At 42.4% G+C, this 19,091-nt stretch overlaps 1 protein-coding gene and 1 non-coding gene across 2 annotated transcripts in view; both read right to left on the bottom strand.

The window, feature by feature from the left end:
• ATP6V0A2 (ATPase H+ transporting V0 subunit a2) overlaps window positions 1-19,091 on the bottom strand; it is a 31,178-nt gene that overhangs the window by 2,762 nt on the left and 9,325 nt on the right. Inside the window, exons 6-17 of the mRNA XM_053369019.1 lie at window positions 18,657-18,783; window positions 15,780-15,862; window positions 14,677-14,770; window positions 13,079-13,291; window positions 11,989-12,139; window positions 11,290-11,429; window positions 10,151-10,305; window positions 7,894-7,981; window positions 6,848-6,966; window positions 4,957-5,170; window positions 2,491-2,610; window positions 1,289-1,408 (exon numbers count right to left, since the gene is read on the bottom strand). Of these exons, the coding sequence (XP_053224994.1) occupies window positions 1,289-1,408; window positions 2,491-2,610; window positions 4,957-5,170; window positions 6,848-6,966; window positions 7,894-7,981; window positions 10,151-10,305; window positions 11,290-11,429; window positions 11,989-12,139; window positions 13,079-13,291; window positions 14,677-14,770; window positions 15,780-15,862; window positions 18,657-18,783 (1,624 nt within the window). The remainder of the gene's footprint in view (window positions 1-1,288; window positions 1,409-2,490; window positions 2,611-4,956; window positions 5,171-6,847; window positions 6,967-7,893; window positions 7,982-10,150; window positions 10,306-11,289; window positions 11,430-11,988; window positions 12,140-13,078; window positions 13,292-14,676; window positions 14,771-15,779; window positions 15,863-18,656; window positions 18,784-19,091) is intronic.
• Window positions 15,026-15,094, bottom strand: TRNAA-UGC (transfer RNA alanine (anticodon UGC)). The gene has a single exon. It is a non-coding gene; the product is annotated as a tRNA-Ala (tRNA).

The following is a 19,091-nucleotide window of genomic DNA, read 5'->3' as shown; positions in this document are numbered from 1 at the left end:
ACACATCAAATTCATTTCAGTAGGTGGTATCAGGTGGTGGTCATATTCAGAGTAGACCCACTGAGATCAACAGGCCTACAGAGGTATCAGGTTGGTTGAGTATCAGGAAGGACCAAGCAGAAGGTCCCAGGTTTAATCGCCAGCATCTCCAAATAGGGCTGGAAGAAAATCCTGCCTACAATCCTGGAGAGCTGCAGTAATGTGCATTGCCACATCTCTGTCAGCCTGTCTGAACTTGCTCTATGGGGTTTTTAAATGGTATTCCTTGGGCAGTTTTTACCCTTAAGGTAAAGGGCCCCCTGACCATTAGGTCCAGTCGTGGCAGACTCTGGGATTGCGGAGCTCATCTCGCTCTATGGGCCGAGGGAGCCAGCGTACAGCTTCCAGGTCATGTGGCCAGCATGACTAAGCCGCTTCTGGCGAACCAGAGTAGCGCACGGAAACGCCGTTTACCTTCCCGCTATTTATCTACTAGCACTTTGACGTGCTTTCGAACTGCTAGGTTGGCAGAAGCAGGGACCGAGCAACGGGAGCTCACCCCGTCACGGGGATTTGAATGCCCGCCTTCTGATTGGCAAGTCCTAGGCTCTGTGGTTTAACCCACAGTGCCATCCGCGGCCCTTGTTTTTACCCTTACTGCCCCCAAAAAGCACAGAGAAGCATTAGGTTTTATCTTAGGCACATACTCCATGCATGGGAATGTGGAGGCTTCACAACATGCTGTGTCAATCATGCAACACTATCCTGAATCCTCTGCAATACGCAGTAGTTCTAGAGTAGTCAACTCAGCATGAAAATGCCCTCTGGAGGCAGAACATTTGAAAAAACTATTGCTAGAAGTTTTCTAGGGTACATTTAGATAACACCCTCAATAAGCCCAGCACAACACAGTAACAAATTACAAGATGACAGGTCCCTTCCCCAAGGAGCTTACAATCTAAAATTTAACACAGGGAGAGGCAACAGAAAGAGAGGAAGGGATTTATGGGCAAGGGTAAATGCAGGGGGATATGCATTAATTTAAATGCCAGGGTGCAGGACACCCTAAAAAGGGCGTTTTGAGGAGGGGTTTGAGCCAGCATCCTGTAGGTGGCCTGTGAGAGATTATGTAACATCACATTTTGCAGTCTTCCAGATTGCTGATAAATGCATACAAGGGTGGTCCTTCCGAAAGAAATCTAACACCACAAACTGAAGGGGAAGGCGAACACGCCCTGTGCTGCACTGAGAGGATTCCTTTTACATAGCTCCAAACTACAGGCAGTGTCTGCGAAACACACACATCTACCTCTTCTTTCTCCTCATCTTTGTGCCTGTGGTCCAAAGAGCTGCTTCCTTCTTCAATATCATGAGTTCTCAGCAGAGCAATTTCTTCTTCACTTTCTTTTCGTACTAACCGGTAGCCTTTCTGGAGAATTTAAAATAAAAAATTGAATTGTATCGCTCACCCCACCTCAACGGCCCAAGTTGGATTACAGCAACCATGCAAGCCATCTTCACCAGCCCCCCAAAAACCCAAGTGCTAAAGATTTAGTTCTCAAGAAAGGTGACCAACTTTTTAAAATGCAATGAAGCCGACTGTATTTCTATCTCAGTGCTACACAAATTTTTGAAAGCTAATACACACTCTACCCACAACCCTCTACTGAATTAAGGTTGCTTTTATAGTGTGTGAAGAGTAAGAATTAGCTGCACTTTAGGGAACCCTCCCAGTGGCACAACTTAGCAAGACCTCAAGGGCCAAAAACAGCCTCACAGCAGAATGACGGTTCACAAGATCCACAACTGGTAAGGGTCATGTCAATAACTGGGCCAGCTTGGCAATCCTTGCTTTTTTAATAATAATAATAATAATAATAATAATAATAATAATAATAATAATAATACAGGTGTGTCTCCCCACTTTCAGGCGTTTAACACATGCGTGACCACACCTGCACAGTGCCAGGAAATAGATAAAATCAATTTAAACAGCAAAAAGCCACAAAAAAGGCAAAAACAGTGGGGAAATGGCTGAAATGGTACAAAAAGAGCAAGAAAATGGTTAGCAATCCTATGACCCTTTGCACTGATATTTCAGGCTGTGGAGAGTTGAAGTTTGAGAAAGGAGATTTGGAGAGAACAATTGTGGTGGAGTTGGGTAGGTTTTTAGAGTAGTTTGGCTTTTAGACGGTGATCCCCACTATACATGATTTCACATATGTGTGCGATACCCAGGAACGCAACCTCTGCCTGTAGTCATAGCTGGTCAATTGGGCTACCCTGTTACAGAACTTCATTTTATTACTTTTGGCTTGGAAACAAATATATGTCCTTTTCTGTAACAAAATGGTGTTTATTCTTATCCTTTTTTCCTTGCCCCTTAACCAAAAAGAACATGTGTTTACAGAGCCATCAAACTAATTCAGAGAACATACATTTAATTGGAAGAAGGATTTTGCCAATCTTATAACACACATGCTATCATAGGCAGTTATTTCCAATACATACTCTGTATGCCCCGATGCTTTGGCCTCCATTGCTCAACCAGTATAAATAAAGTGGTTTTCCAAAAAGCAGCACTGGAACTGAAAGCACAGCAACAGACAGGAGAAATTTCTGTAGAACCATCTGTTTTGAAAGAGAGGAGGCAAAAAAGACAAAGCTGTTTTATATGGAGGCTGATTCCCTCCTCCCTACACAAAACCACTAAAACTCTCCGCATGGCAACTGCCGTGCCTCAGAATGCGACAGTTCCCCCAGTGCCCTGAAGGGTGGATAATCTGTGGACATGACTGTGGACATCTCCAGGAATCACTAAACTACAACTCTCACAACCCCTGAATGCTGGAAATAGAGCTAATGGGACTTGGTTCCAACAAGACCTAGAGGACCACAGGTTCCCCACCTTTGGCATATACATTACTGAAAGGATTCAGACAGGTGTCAATTCTTTGCAGGAAAAGGATTTGCATGGCAACTGACTTAAATGCCAGTTTGGAATTGGGGTTTTTTTCCCCATTTACTTTTTATACCTTATTAATTTTAATACAATAAAAAAGTAAGGCCACAACATTTATTTATAGTTAAAAAGAACCCTTCTGATCCCCTGCCAAGGTGACCATATTAATTAGGCAGATATTTTTTTTATAAAAAAGTTAAAGTTGTGTTAAAATTGCAGCTGGCAAATACCATCCTAGAAGAGGGAGGGGAAGAAATGACTTTCCTAATATGATGCCTCCTGCAACACATGTAAAAATTTATCAGTTAACTAAAAACTGAGATTATGCATTGATGATTCAGTTCTATGCATGCTTATTCAGAATTCACTGTGTTCCATGTGGTTTACTTCTCAATACGTGTATTTAGGACTGCATTTGAAGATTTTTTAAAAACTGGGTTACAAGCCCTAAAATGAACACTTTTGTATGGCTGTCTGTTCAATTCCATATATTTCTCCAACTGCCTCTCTTCCTTTCAAAGCATGCACTTGCATCTCCATACACACAATAAAGACAAAAACCAAATCAGTGCAGAAAGAACAGCAAAGAGAAAAATGTGGGGAAACCACATATTAATATTGCCTTGTTTATACTTTACATACATCACTACATCATACAATACACTAGGACCCTCGTACCTACGGGACCGCCTCTCCTGGTATGCCCCACAGAGAGCCTCAAGGTCCATAAATAGCAACACCCTAGTGGTCCCAGGCCCTAAGGAAGTTAGATTGGCCTCAACCAGAGGCAGGGCCTTTTCAACTCTGGCTCCGGCCTGGTGGAACGCTCTGCCTCATGAGACCAGGGCCCTGCAGGATCTGATTTCTTTCCGCAGGGCCTGTAAGACAGAGTTGTTCCGCCTGGCCTTTGGCTTGGAGCCAATTTGATTCCCTCCCTCCCTTGCTCTCTTTCTTTTTTCTTTTCCTTCTCCTCCTGCGATGAGGCTACATTTAAATTTTTTAATGTTCCATTATTTTAATGTATTTTATTTTTGTTTTTAAGTTGTAATCATTAATCTTGTTTTATTATTGCTTGTAAGCTGCTCTGAGCCCGGCCTTGGCTGGGGAGGGCGGGGTATAAATAAAAAATTATTATTATTAGAATATTTCCACATTTATGCTTTTTCTTCCATGCCACAACTTTCATATGCCACTTCATCCCAGGCCACTGCGCCCACAAAATAACTTCTGATTTAGTCTTATCTTTTCATTTATGCAATACTGAGTTGCTAAAAAAGAAGTGTCGCTCTTATCAGAACATTTTATTCCTTTCTCTAGAATCAAAAAGATGCCTCCTAATTCCAACATACACACTGCCCAGGCTTGCACCCCGGGGAGGTCACTTTGGTGCTGCTAACGCAGTGGTTTGACTTCCATCGTCTCCTGAGACAGATGGATGCCAACAATACCAGCACAGGGAAAGACTATCTTCCATACATGCCTAGAACCAAGAACAGTGGTACCTCTGGATACGCACACTTCAGGATGCAAATGCTACAAACCCAGAAGTATTTTCCCTGCTTTCGCCCTGCGTGCATGCGCAGAAGCGCTCTTCCACGCCACACGCATGCGCAGAAGCGGCACCTCTGGTTGGGAATTCCTCAGGATCCGATCGGAGCTCCGGAACGGATCCTGTGCGCAACCGGAGGTACCACTGTAATACTTTTACCTAACTCTTCCCAAAATCCAGTAACTACTGCGCATTCCCAGTACATATACCCCAAAGTGGCTCCACTCCCCACACCTTCAGCCACATTAGAAAAGACACATTTAAGCAACCTAAATTAGGTACTGTTAAAGACCTGTTCATTTCAACTAAGGAAATTTAAGTACATGCCTAACTATTCCTTTGAAATCAATGCAGCAGAAGAGTTGTGCGTTTTGCTTTCTCTTTAGGAAACCCTGAACTGCAAGACCGGAGACAGGCAAAGATAAGGAATTCTGTGACTATCTTTCAGATTATAAGGCTTACCAACCTGTCCTTCGAAAAAGATGTGTGGTTCTCTCTTATTAGGAAATAGGAACATGTTAATGAACAAAATCAAAATGCTGGGAGCCGTCTCAGAGTTCTTCGCGCTAAAAGCCAACCATTTATAGATGATCATAAAAACCAGGTATCCAAAGATGGAAAGAATGAACAGAAGTTGAGGAATGAACACCAAATAAATATTGTACTTCTTCCTGAAATGCCTGGTGGAATAAGAAAAAAGGTGGATTTCGTTTCATTTTTTGTATTCAAAGTGGAAATCAGTTTTACAGAGAAAGCTTATACATACATAAATATACTGTCTATGCCAAGAAAAAAGAAGCAACCTCCAGATGTTAGACCACAATTCCCATCATCCCTGACCACTGGGCCCTGATGTGGGAAGTTGGAACTCAACAACAGGAGTACAGTTACCCCATCCCTGATCTGAACAATGAATACCAACACTTTTACTGCCCAGCAACTCTCTTCTGCAATGTTGGATAAGCTGCTACTTACAGACCTAGGAGAAAACTGTTCTTTGCCATTTGTAGCCACAGGATAGATGTCTTGGAAAGAAAGGTGGTAGGAGCAGCGAAGGGAGCAGAGTAGGTCATGCCTGCCCTGTGGACACCCCCCCCCCGGTAGATGTCAAGGAAATAAACAACTATCCGACTTTTAAAAGACATCTGAAGGCAGCCCTGTATAGGGAAGTTTTTAATGTTTGATGTTTTACTGTGTTTGATGTTTTAATTTGCTGGAAGCCGCCCAAAGTGGTTTGGGCAACCCAGTCAGATGGACATAATAATAATAATAATAATAATAATAATAATAATAATAATAATGATGATGATGTTGATGATGATGTTAAAAAATAGAGTAAGGTCATGTATAAGGTTCCCTACTACCTAGGGAGCTCTAGGGAGCCTTAAACAGAAGGCTAGATCTTGAATAATAGCTGTGCTTGTTCATCAACTTGATTTTTAAAAATAGGTTATACATAAAAGTTTTTCCAAGAAATTCTCACCTCGAATAAAAAGGCATACCAACTTGTTGCAAACAACTGAAGCACACACAAAAAACTATCAACAAACAACAGAGCTAAGGAACTGGTGTATTAAAAACACAGAATTATTTATTAAAATGAAATAATTATCCTATATACAAACACTAAACCTTTACTAGGCCAAATCCTATACTTGACTGTATATTTCAATATATGCCCAAAGTGTTTCAACACAAAGGTTTTCAGTGGAGACCTTATTTAACAAAGAACCCAAGCACAATAAATCTATAAAAAATAAAAATATTAATAGCCCAGAAAAAAGCCACTGTACATAAAACACAACAAGCTTATACTCACCAATAGGCTTTGATCCTTACATATAAAATTTCAGAGGAGAGCAAAGCAATTCACCTCAAACCTCCATTGTACACAACTGTCCTGGATAAACTGATAGTTTTCAACAACCACCAATTAAAACCACATAAATATATACCTTCAAAAATCCCAAACCTCAAAATTAATCTTCTCAAGACTTATCAATTCACTACGACCCTCAGTACAAACCTTCCCAAGCTTCATGTAACTAAGAAGGAAAACAACAGAGGAGTGATATAAACTTGCTAACAGCTAAAGGAGAAATAGTTTTGACACACCTAGCACCCAGCAAAGGCTTTGAATCTGGAGCAGCTAGATAAATCTGGAGGGAGAATGTAGGTTATAGTAATTGTCATGGAAAAGTTTGCACTAATAGTCATTGATAATTTGGTAAGCTTCAGCTTGTTGCTTTATGTAGAGCTGCTTTCATTTTATCATAAGAACAGGAATTTAAAAAATGCATTTATGCCTTTATTCCGCTTTCGGTTGCTGCAATTCTGCTGTGAAGACACACACTTACAAGTGGTTAAGTCCTCCTAAGATGACCCCAAACGTCATGTGGGTCACTCCAATAATTATAGACATTTTCATTTTGAAGGAATTCAAGAAACTGAGACGATTGTTCGCCAGGTTCCAAATCTGGTAAGAGAGAGACAGGAGACAGATAGAATCAGACTTAACCGAGGAAGAGGAATGAGATATTGGCTCAGATTCTAACTACAAGCAAGGATTTATAGAGCACAGTCCTTCTCCAGCATTCCTGTATGCAAAGTAAGAAAGAAACCCCGTGTAGCTCTTTCACAAACAAACTTAAATTCTCTTGCAAGTTAGAAAACATGGGACACCCAGGATAATGTCCTTGAAATGGAAAACCATGCTACAGTGGAGACAGCAAGGCGGGACTATGCTGAGAATTCTTTGAGGGAGAGGTTCCAAGGGGGCAAACTGAAATGAGAAAAAGGTGTTACTAAGTGGCTTTGCTGACAAAGGTGGGAGGTGATCAGGTATAGGGAACATGGATATTGGTGGGGGGGAGGTTCACAAAAATAGCACATAGTGCCTTTAATCAGCTACCTTCTGTGGGACAAAGCTGTTAGGAACAAAGGGCGCTGCCTTATCCCAGAAACAGGCCCTTGGTCCAGCTAGTATGGCCTATGCCAAGGGTGAGTAGCCTGTGGCCGTCTAGGTGTTGTTGGCCTCCAACTCACATTAGCCACAAGCAGAATGGTCAACGGAAAAATATTATGGGAGGTAGAGTCCAGCAACAGCTGGGAGGGCCACATTTTCTGGTCTTCTGACAGCAGCTCTCCAGGGTTTCAGGCATAACCTTCTTCCCAGACCCACCCAGAGATGTCAGGGACTGAACCCTCCACCTTTTGCATGTACACTTCCTTAAGAAGTAAGGAAGAGTTGCCAACCCTATAGGACTATCCTAGCAAACAGAAATATTTATAAAAATTAAAGCTGTAAATCTGTTGACCTATGATTCAGCACCATAAAACTGCCAATTCTTCTTTATAGGGTCATCGTTGCCACACAGTGGAAGCTCCAGGGAAGAACACTAACCGGATCTATGCCAAAAGGATAAGGTCCTATGAACACTCCAGTCGCATTTGGATTTAACATCAAATACTGATTCTTCATGTCCTCCTCACTGTTAGGGGAAAAAAGCACACAGCAGAATTAAGACTTGAACAAAGATATTTGTATCACCACAATAGGCTATTTGCTGTCAGAAGCTCCCGCAAGATCCCACAAGGATCTTGTGACATCTTGCAGGTAGGGCTGGGGAACACTCCCATCTGAAATCCTGCCAGTCAGTCACTGTACACAATGGTTAGCTACATGGAACAATGGTCCAACTCAGTATTTACAGCCTTCCAGAGGCCTTGTGCAACCTTCCCAGAGGCTGGTGAGCAAGGTGGAGGGCTTCAAAACTATTTCCATGGCAGCAAAACCCAGTGCAGAAAGAGCTTTTCTTGTGCCTTGCTTACCCGGCTCTGGGAAGGTCACATGAAATCTCAGGTGTCGCCTTCTAACTCTTTCTGCCCCGCTCCCCATTTATCTATTTATTTATTTTCCTGCCACCCATCCAAAGCTGCAATTGTGTAAGTAAATCATGCTTCAGTTGCTGGTCTACTGTATTAAGAGAGAGATGCTTCTCAACTAGCTTGACAGGGAGTTGCAAGGAACTCTAAAACTCGCTCCATATAAAAAATAATGTTGTAATATGCAAAAAAAAATATACAGACTAGTATCTTCAGACAGGGAAAGCTCTTGAGAAGATGAAACGTTTTGGCTGTTGGCAAAAACCAGGAGCTAATGTGGCCAAAGAGTTCTGCACCATAGAGGTAAAAGGTAAAAGTACCCCTGCCCATAGGGGCCAGTCTTGCCAGACTCTAGGGTTGTGCGCTCATCTCACTCTATAGGCCGGGAGCCAGCGCTGTCCGCAGACACTTCCGGGTCACGTGGCCAGCGTGACAAGCTGCATCTGGCAAGCCAGCGCAGCACACGGAACACCGTTTACCTTCCCGCTGGTAAGCGGTCCCTATTTATCTACTTGCACCCGGGGGTGCTTTCGAACTGCTAGGTTGGCAGGCGCTGGGACCGAACGACGGGAGCGCACCCCGCCACGGGGATTCGAACCGCCGACCATGCGATCGGCAAGTCCTAGGCACTGAGGTTTTACCCACAGCGCCACCCGCGTCCCTTCGCACCATAGAGGACATCACCACAAAGAAAGCCCTGATCCATTCCCCCATAAATTTCACTGTTCTCATTGTTTCCTGCTTACAGGTGAGAAGGGTAACAGCCATGAAAACTGCCAGCTCCTATTTTCTTCCAGTATAATAATTATAATGAATACAATTTATATCTCATCCTTCTCCCATAAGAAGCACAGTGGCAAATACATCAATACTGGAACAATTTTAAAAAATGTATAAAAACAGTGACCTCAGGTTTGACAGGAACAGCATCTTTCAGCTGTCAAATGCCTGAGTAAACAGGGATGTTTTTTAAATTTCTCCTGGAAGTAAACAGGAATTAAAAAGAAAAAATCACCTGGAAGTCAATTGTGATGGAGAAAAACACACCTCACCAGGGAGAGCATTCCACAACCATGGGATGGCCACTGAAAAGGCCCTGTCACAGGTCAATGCCAACAGAGCAGCCCCTGGTGGTGGCACCACCAACAAGTATACAGGTAGCTAGTAAATATGTCCTTCAAGTGAAGGACATACCCCTCTCATTAAATGACTGAGAAAAGCTACCACAATATTTTAGAATGGCAGTTACTGGCTGTTGCTTTCCAGTAAGTCATTTATTATTCTGCACACCACAAAAGATACTTCATAATTGAACTGAAAGGCTAAAAAAATTAATCATGAAAATGGCAGGAATTGGAGGCACATTTCATTTACCGTAGAACATGGGTAGGCAAACTAAGGCCCGGGGCCTGGATCTGGCTTAATCGCCTTCTAAATCCGGCTTGCGGACAGTCCGGGAATCAGCATGTTTTTACAGGAGTAGAATGTGTCCTTTTATTTAAAATGCACCTCTGGGTTATTTGTGGGGCATAGGAATTCATTCTTTCCCCCTTTTTTTCAAAATATAGTCTGCCCCCCCCCCCAACAAGGTCTGAGGGACAGTGGACTGGCCGCCTGCTGAAAAAGTTTGCTGACCCCTGCTGTAGAATGAGTGAAAAGTATGCTGTGACAGGTTTAGGACACTGCACAAGTGGGGAGAGATACCTCTGAGCTTCCTATCTCAATTCAGTAGGTTGCTTTCACACCACACTGGGTTTCACAAAGGAGTCACTCACCGCCACTCCACAGCAAACATTTGGGAAACGTTCCAGTGGGAGTCAAATATATTCAAAGACTTTGAAAAACAGTCATTGTAGATCAGGCCAGTGTATACAGAAAACAGTCCCATCAGCAAGATGATGTATCGTCCTTGAAAAAACATCTTCATGATCTGCAAATGTTAAAAAGGACAGGCCCAATGACTGCCATGTGAACTTCAAAGATAAGATCCTTTGTTACATGTGCAGCACATAAAAGCTTTGATGCACTTCTAAACAATGTATTTGATGTGGTGCAGTGTCCAGATACGCCACAATTCAGAGTTACATGGTACTGCAATGTGTGGTAGAAATTCAGCAGAAGCAGCCAATCTTAGTAAGGATGCTTTCTACATAAAAATATAAGAAACCGTTCTGCTGGGTGCATTCAGCTTCCAAAAGTGGTCAGCCAGATGTCCCCAGGAAGATCACAAGCAAGGAATGAGGATTTGCTGAATTGCATCTCTGCTATTTAGAATTTACCATCAGTTTATGCATGCCTTTGGGTGAGTCCAACACATGGTGCTTCTACACTAGAAAAAGTTGTCACCTTCCATACAACAATGGATGAATGATTTGCCCTCCCTTGCCCAAATCGACAAGAGAAAAAAGGAGCTAATGATGCACTGCAGCTCCATCCATCCCAGGCAGCATGGCTAACGATCAGGATGACCAGTTGTCCAAAAACAACTGGAGGGCTTTCTGCAATGTTTTTGGACTACACTCCCATCATTCCTGACCCAGTCCTGACCCCTGGCCATGCTGCCGGGGCTGATGGGAGCTGCAGTGCATCAGGATCTGCGGGCCCTTCGCAAGATGCAATTCAAGTCCAGCTTCCACCATCCCTGACTAGTGGCCATGCTGCCTCGGGCTGCCAGAAATTGGAAGTTCAGCATGATCTGCAGGGACACAGGCTGCTCAATTCTGCCTTAAAGCATTCCCCCTTCTATGTGGCAGATACACTACGCAAAACTCCAGTGGGGGGGGGGGAGAACTAAGGGGCCGTTTACAGAAATAGAAATATTGAAAACAATACTAGAAGAAGGAGGAGGAGGAGGAGGAGGAGGAGGAGGAGGAGGAGGAGGAGGAGGAGGAGGAGGAGATGATTTCATCTGTACCTCGTCTTGTGATCGCAGGAGTTTGGGGTGTTTTTCATATAATACCATGAACAAAGCAAACAGGAACATTATGAAACCATGTCCACAATCTCCAAACATCACAGCAAATAAGAAGGGAAAGGTGATGATGGTGAAGAGAGCTGCAAAATGAGAGGGACAAAATTTCAGCTTTATAAGCAACTATACATAATGCATAGTATCCATAAGCTGCCTATGCTAGCTTACTCTAAGTCATTGTTTTAAAGTGCCAGAATTTGGCTCATTTTGGCCCTTGAAAGAAGGGAGGAAAAGCATAATCCAGCCACTGCTCTGCTCTTCCATGTTCCTCCTCAAAACCTGGCCTTTCCATGAACACTTCTGACACACTCTCTTGGGCTATATGTCAAGCTTGTTGATTTCAGTGGGTCTTCTTTGACATGCCAAATGCAATCTAGTTCTCCCCTATCCCAGTCTACACTGCTCATCTGCTACCCAAGGGGCATCTCCCCTCTGTCCACCTGGATGTGTAAGCAGCTGAATTTACTTTGCGCTCTTATGCACTCTGCAGCACACGGTAAACCATTGTTGCTAACAAGTGTTAAATAGCAGACACTTTCCCATGCCTTATAAAGATTTCTTAAGAAACTCCTGCAACCATTCCTAACAAAGGAGAAAAATAAATCCTGCTTCTCAATAAGTATCTTTCAATCCATGACCCACCTGGATTAACTTCCCTGTAGCTCCCAATCCCATAAGCATCAACAATGTCCTGGAATCCAGAGGTGAATTTATTGGTACGTATCAAAGTTGGAGGCGTTTCTTTTGTTGGTATCGTGTTCATGAACGAAGGGACGGACGCTCCACTTTCACTCTGGTTACAGAATTTAAAAAAGGAGACCTGTATCATTTTTTGTGAAGCTGGAAAAATAGCACTGATTTCCACATTCTGTTATCCAGACAATGAGCATGAGAAGAACTGGGGTGGGGAGGTGCAGAGTCAGACTTGAGCCACCCCAGCTCTGATGATGTACACATACAAAACTCTCCATGTCATTCACATGCTAGAGTACATGCTTCAGAACAAGGTGTGCAAACCCCTCCTCTGTAACCATGAGATCCAAATGTGTGTATGTCAGCCAAGGCAAGCCTAGAATCATAGAATCATAGAGTTGGAAGAGATCAAGCAGGAAACACCATCAGAGCACTCCTGACATATGGTTGTCAAGCCTCTGCTTAAAGACCTCCAAAGAAGGAGACTCCACCACACTCCTGGGCAGCAAATTCCACTGTCAAACAGCTCTTACTGTCAAGCCTGTGCAACTCCAGCCTTCCACCTCACCTGATGTCCACAGAGGTCTACAGACAATCCTCAGAAAGCCTTGCTATTTGCTGAAATTCAGCCATAACCTGTTCATGCAAGGCACTGAGTTTCATTATCCACGCAACTCAGAGCCTCCTCCCTTCTATTTATACAGAAATGCATGCAACTTATCATTCATACTGAAAACCCTGAATGCTACATGCTGCCAGTGCAACATTCTCTCCTACCATTCAGTACATTCAGCGCAGTGCAGTGGGTCCCAGGCCCACTCCCTCCCTGCTGAGATGAAGACAGACAGTCTCCTTGCTGAACGTCAGGCACATGATGCATACCTTTTTACTCCAGCAGGCACTTTAAGAGGGTGTCTGGTTTTATGATAAATTTTATAGTCCCATTTTCTGTGCATTGTTTTTACGTACATTGATTAGAAATGTTAACAATTAAATGGTATAAAAATAAATAAAGCAAGCTAAAATGTAAATCACTTACAGATCCTTCCTCGAGGGCTTGGCGCATGTTTGGCAGGTCAGCCACTGGGCACCAGACCTCAGCAATCAGGCATTTGTTGGTGACATCAAAGCTGCAGAGATTCAGCACGTGGTAAATGGCTTTCATCTTCTTCACTTGGACATCCCAGGTGTAGATAGACTCAGACGCCTTGGATAAAACTTGCCGTAAATAATCTTCAGTCTTATGCAGTACCTTTGTTGTTGTTTTTAGAAAAATATTTAAAACTATAGCAAGAACACTGAACGAACAGGGCAACTTTATACAAAGTTCACACAACTGCCCTCGCTAACTATGCTCACATAGGTCTTTCAGTATTGATTTTATCTACTGGCAGCTCAAAAGCTATTCCATCTGGCTTCAGGCGGCCCAACTAAAAATACTTTCAAGTTGTAAGAAATAGAGTAGGGTTGTGCAGTCTTTCCATCAAGGGGCACATTCCCTCAGGGAAAATCGGTTGGGCCCCCCCTGTTTCTGGATTAACTACTCCAGAATAAAGGCTGCCCTGCTACAGTTCCCACATGCCTACCTCCAGTTTGAACTGCCAACACACAAACATAAGACGAACCAAGTGGCGCAGGCCAATGGCCCATCTAGTCCAGGATCCTGTTATCATCATGGCCAGTCAGATGCCTGTAGGAAGCCTGCAGTCTGGTTCCATCCCAGCTCAAGTGGAGCCCATCTGTTTTGCACTGGCCCGCCTTGTCCCGGAAAGTTCTCCAATATCTAACAAACCCAAACCACTCCTCCCACCACCACTGTCTCATCCACACACTGAGACTACAAAGCTGCACCTGTCTAGCTGGCCCTTTGTTAGGAACCAGCAGAATTTTCAGAGAGCCTCTGCAGATCTACCCAGAAGTGAGTCCCACTGGGCTGGATGGGTATCAAGAGAAATTATTTTCTTAGTACAACAGACCAGTACAGCTACTGGAAAGCATGTAATTATATTCTGGCTTGAGTTTATACACATGCTTTCACTCTCTCTTGCTCACACACACACACAGAGCGAGGGAGAGAGCACAGATGGCAACCAATTTCTTTCCAGACAGTTGGGGAAGTATCTTCTTTTCTCCAAGCCATACAACCAAGATTTTCCCCCCCAATCAGTTTATTTTTTAATCAAATAAAGTTTCACCCTTTTTACTTGTTCTGAGAAACTACATAGAAAGAGGAAAGGAAATGCACTTTAAAAGGGAAAGGGAGGGGACCAAACAGGTAGGAATGACCTTTGATAGAATGGAAGAGTGAGGTAGCTACAACAGGTTTCAGGTGCTGAATAGAAGAGGTCTGTCTTTTAGATTTCTTAGGTGTACACATTTTATATGTAAAATCCTATGCCTGAGTACACATATAACAGCTCATTAACTGTAAAGAGTTCCCAGAAAGCAGAGCCACTGTTGCCAACACCTGCAAAAAAAGTGAAGCTGATCATCCCTCGCTTACATTAAAGTCCATATGGTTGAAAGTTGGCCCAACCTCTTCCTTTTAAACATGCACTCAGAACTGTAAGTTATGTATTAACCTTCTTCCATGAGATGATTTGTGCCTCCAATGCGCACCAGTAATTTTCTACTCACCATATGAAGATCCTGAATGCGAACCTGGAGTCCTTCCATAACTGTTCGGCGCTCCTCAGGGGTGCTGGGATAGGGGTAGACATGGCAATGGTAGCTGGCAAAAAAACAAAAATAGTCTACATAAAAGAGCCCAACATAGAAGAGAAGAGCAGAACTGCAAAACAAAAGCAGTGGAAACTTAATCTGGTCTTGCAAAAACAACACAAAAACAAAGCCTAAAATAGTTCTGGAATATAGGAAGCTGCTTTATACTGAGTCAAGAGCGCTGGTTTATCTATCTCAGTATTGTCTACTCTGGCTGGCAGTAGCTCTCCCAGGTTTCAGACAGCAGCTTTTCCCAGCCCTAACATGGAGATGCCAGGGAATGAACCTGGGACCTTCTGCATGCAAGGCAGATGCTCTACCACTGAGCTACAGCCCTTCCCCAACTTTGGCTACAGAGCTGAAGAAGTCTGCCAGGGTGATGGATCAGCACAGCAGCTATCAGACTGTGTACCAGGAAACAAAGGCGCCTTGTAAGTTTTATCAGGGGTTCCGGGTTGAGAAGTTCAACAATGGCAGACAAACTCTACTTAAAGACTTTTTGCCAAGAATAATTTGCAGGTATGCAGTAAGGATCAGGGTTATGGTCAAATCAATATTACTGTATTTAATTGAACGTAATGCTCACCATTTTTGGCCAAATTACATCACAAAATATAGGGTGCACATTAGATTTGATGGAGCATTAGATTTGATTGCAAGCTTGAAAAACACTGCTAACATAGCAAATACTTTTTTGGTTTCAAGTTTCGAAAACTGAGGTGTGCATTAGATTCACATAAATATGGTATGCTGCCACCTTACTAAAGCTAGGCAGGCCTGGGTCTGATCAATGCCTGAATAAGAAACCTCCAGGGAACCCTGTGCAAGTCACCTTATTGCCACTGAAGAAATGCAAGATACAAATGCAATTAATAAGCACATATGTAGCCACAAAAGTCATGTTTTCAGGTGCACACTCAGTTTCCCAACGCCGATGCTGTTATTATTTTACAAAGTGGTCAAAATATAAAAATCTCAGTAGGAAAAAGTAAAGCAAATTAAAGTATGCTAATTCTTACCAGTCACATATTTTCTTAACTTTCTGGCCTATCTGTTCACCCCAATAAGATATTAAGAAAACAAACCATTTGGTAGGTTCGCCCTGAAAAGTAAACAAATTCTTCAATTAAACTTTTGCCTACAGTTCCACTTTATTGGTGATCGACTAACCACTCATATTGAACCAACTGCACAATTTCTTTTAAAAATGAATTTTGATACACAAAAAGGGTAGATAGGGGTTTTCTGTATTCTGTGAATAGATTCCACATGCACAAAGCTCTGGTACAGGCTTAACTCTTAAAATCCCCAATGAACAGCAAAATGATGGCTAACCTTATTGAGACTGCTCCCATTCGCCTAGTGCCCGTATTTGAACAATATCACAAGAAACCATTTTTTGCCAAGACAGGAATGAGCTACAGCCTCAGGCTTGCATACTTACCCCACGCTGATCCTCTGGCATAGCTGCGAGGAGGGGTTCAGAACCTTTCATTTCCATTCTTTATTAACTGCACCTTGTCAGTTGATCTTAAGCCTTTAACCAGTGCTTTTTAATATTTTTTAAAGAAAAAAAGTCCCAGTACTCACCATGAAGTTGTTACAGTAAGTGCCACACTTTTAACATGGGGGGGGGGGGCGTACTGCATGTCCTTGAGCAGGGGTAGGCAACCTAAGGCCCATGGGCCACAAGCGGCCCACGGGGGTCGTTTAACCGGCCCACGAGTCGCCCCCAAACCGAGCCGCCCGCTCGACAAATCCCCGTGCACTGCGCTAAACCGGCGCAGCATGGCACCGGGTCTCGCTTCTGCAGTGCCAGATATCGCACCTGTGCAGACGCCGAAAATCGCAGGCACACACACGTGCACAATCCAGCCCACAGAGGGAACTCCGCTGGAGTGAACTGGCCCAGGCAAGGTAAACCTGGTCGACCCCTGCCCTTGAGTATCCTCAGAAAAAAATACTGCCCTTAACTATGGTTTGTTTGAAGTTTCAGACCATGAGCTACAAAGTTGGTTTGTTTCAACAAGCCATCATTAAGATTAACCATACTTTAAGGTTCAGATGAAACACGTTGCATTTTAATCAAAACCAGATGTGAAAGTTTGTAATCTCCTCCTCAGAGCTACTTTTCAGCCATGGTTTACTTCTTGCAGAAGTAACTCAGTTCAAACACAGTTCAAATCATGTTGTCATATACTGTACTGGCTTGTAGCTGATCTTTAACCATGCTTTAGCTATTCAGACATAAAAGCTTAACCATGGTTTAGAAAAACAAGTCACAGTTAAACATTATGGTTTGGATACTGAGTAAGCAAGTCACACTTAGGTGCCATACTTTTCACAAAGTGGGATAAGTTATTGTAAGCTGTCTGGAAGCCTCTTCAGCTAAAAAAGAATCGAATAAAAATACTATTAAATAATAAATACTCCATTTCTACAGGATCCAGGTGTGATGAACTTGCTTTGGATCCAGCCATAACACCCGAGTAGCAACATATACTTTGCGTGCAGATGTATAGTTTAGATGAGGAGGTGGGCTGATCCAGCACCAACCTTCAGAAACAGGCTGCATTGGGTTCTAACAATTCTGTTTCTAACTTTGACTTTTCCACCTGGAAGCCAATTTTCCTGTCCTGTTTAAATACTTCATTTATCTGGTAATAATGAAGCCAGTCCCTTACTTTAAACTTCAATTTCTCATAACTCTGTAATTTCACATTTCCACCTTCTTGTTCTATAATTTCCCAATATTTTGGCCATTTAGATTCCATATTAAGTTTTTTCACTTCCTTAGCCTCCATTGGTGACAACCACCTAGGGGTTTTATTTTCCAACAGATCTTTATACCGAATCCAAACATTATATAGTGCTTTCCTAACAATATGGTTTTTAAAACCTTTGTGAATTTTTACTAAGAATCTGTCAAGAATGTACAACTTGCTGTTGAAATGGAATACACAGGATGAAATGGTTAAATCAGCTATGATTAAATGGGCACAGGATATCGGACATGACATTATGTTGGCTGACTGGGAACAGTTATGGACCACCGGAATGAAGTTTACGGCATGTAATGCCCTAAGAGAGAATATTATGAAAATGATTTATAGGTGGTACATGACCCCAGTCAAGCTTGCAAAAATCTACCATTTGCCCAATAATAAATGTTGGAAGTGTAATGAATCTGAAGGTACTTTCTATCACCTTTGGTGGACGTGCCCAAGGATTAAGGCCTTCTGGGAAATGATCTATAATGAAATTAAGAAGGTGCTTAAGTGTACCTTTCATAAGAAACCAGAGGCTTTTCTCCTGGGCATGGTGGGCCAATTGGTGTCAAAGAAAGATAGGATGTTTTTTATGTATGCTACAACAGCAGCAAGAGTCCTCTTAGCAAAGTATTGGAAGACACAAGAACTACCCATGCTGGAAGAGTGGCAGACGAAGGTGATTGACTACATGGGACTGGCGGAGATGACGGGCAGAATCCGTGACCAAGGGAAAGAGACGGTGGAAGAAGACTGGAAGAAATTTAAATTTTATCTTAAAAATTGTTGTAAAATTAGTGAGTGTTAAAATGTTATGGGTAAAGCATAGCAGATTTGCAGCGATAAATGATTGGATAAGTGAAAAAAAGGTTAAAGAAAGGGAATTATAAGTAATTTAGATCAGGGGTTGCTGAAAAAATTTAAAATAGGGATGCAGAAAAGGGAGGCATGGGGAAGTCGTTGAAATTGGGTATAAGAAAAAATTATGAAATTATACATGTTTATGTGTTTGTTTGTCTGTGTATTGTTTGTTTGTAATGTCGTATAATATATGTTGAAAAACTAATAAAAATTTTATTTAAAAAAAACAGAAACAGGCTGCATTATTTATCTATCCTGATTACTCACAGTATCTGGATCTTCTAGGCACTCGTCCAGTTCTGAATAGGAAACAATTGTATATCCTTTGCAGACTCGCCACAGCATTTTTTCAAAGGCTTCAATTTTTGCTCGGTGAACTAAGCCAGATATAAATCTACATTGAAAAAAATACAAAGTATACTATAGAGCAAACTTTAAATTTTATTACATGAGCATTTGGACCAGAAAGGATACCATATTCTATCATTACATGCCAGTGAAGTTAGGAAGGGCTGGGCATTCACAGATTATCTGTAAACTAAAATGCCTCTGCCACCGAGGTGCACATGGAAACCACTAAAATTACACAAGGTCATACCAAGTGAGCTACAAGATCCCAGCACTTATAACAATTTTTTAAATCTACTAATCTCCTCCTTACTTAAAAACACAATAGGCACATGAAGGAAACACAATTGGCTA

Source organism: Podarcis raffonei, chromosome 16 (genome assembly GCF_027172205.1).
Source record: "Podarcis raffonei isolate rPodRaf1 chromosome 16, rPodRaf1.pri, whole genome shotgun sequence".
In the NCBI taxonomy this organism is placed as follows: domain Eukaryota; kingdom Metazoa; phylum Chordata; class Lepidosauria; order Squamata; family Lacertidae; genus Podarcis; species Podarcis raffonei.
Note: the sequence above shows the minus strand (reverse complement) of the source record. Positions and strands in the feature narration are given on the sequence as shown.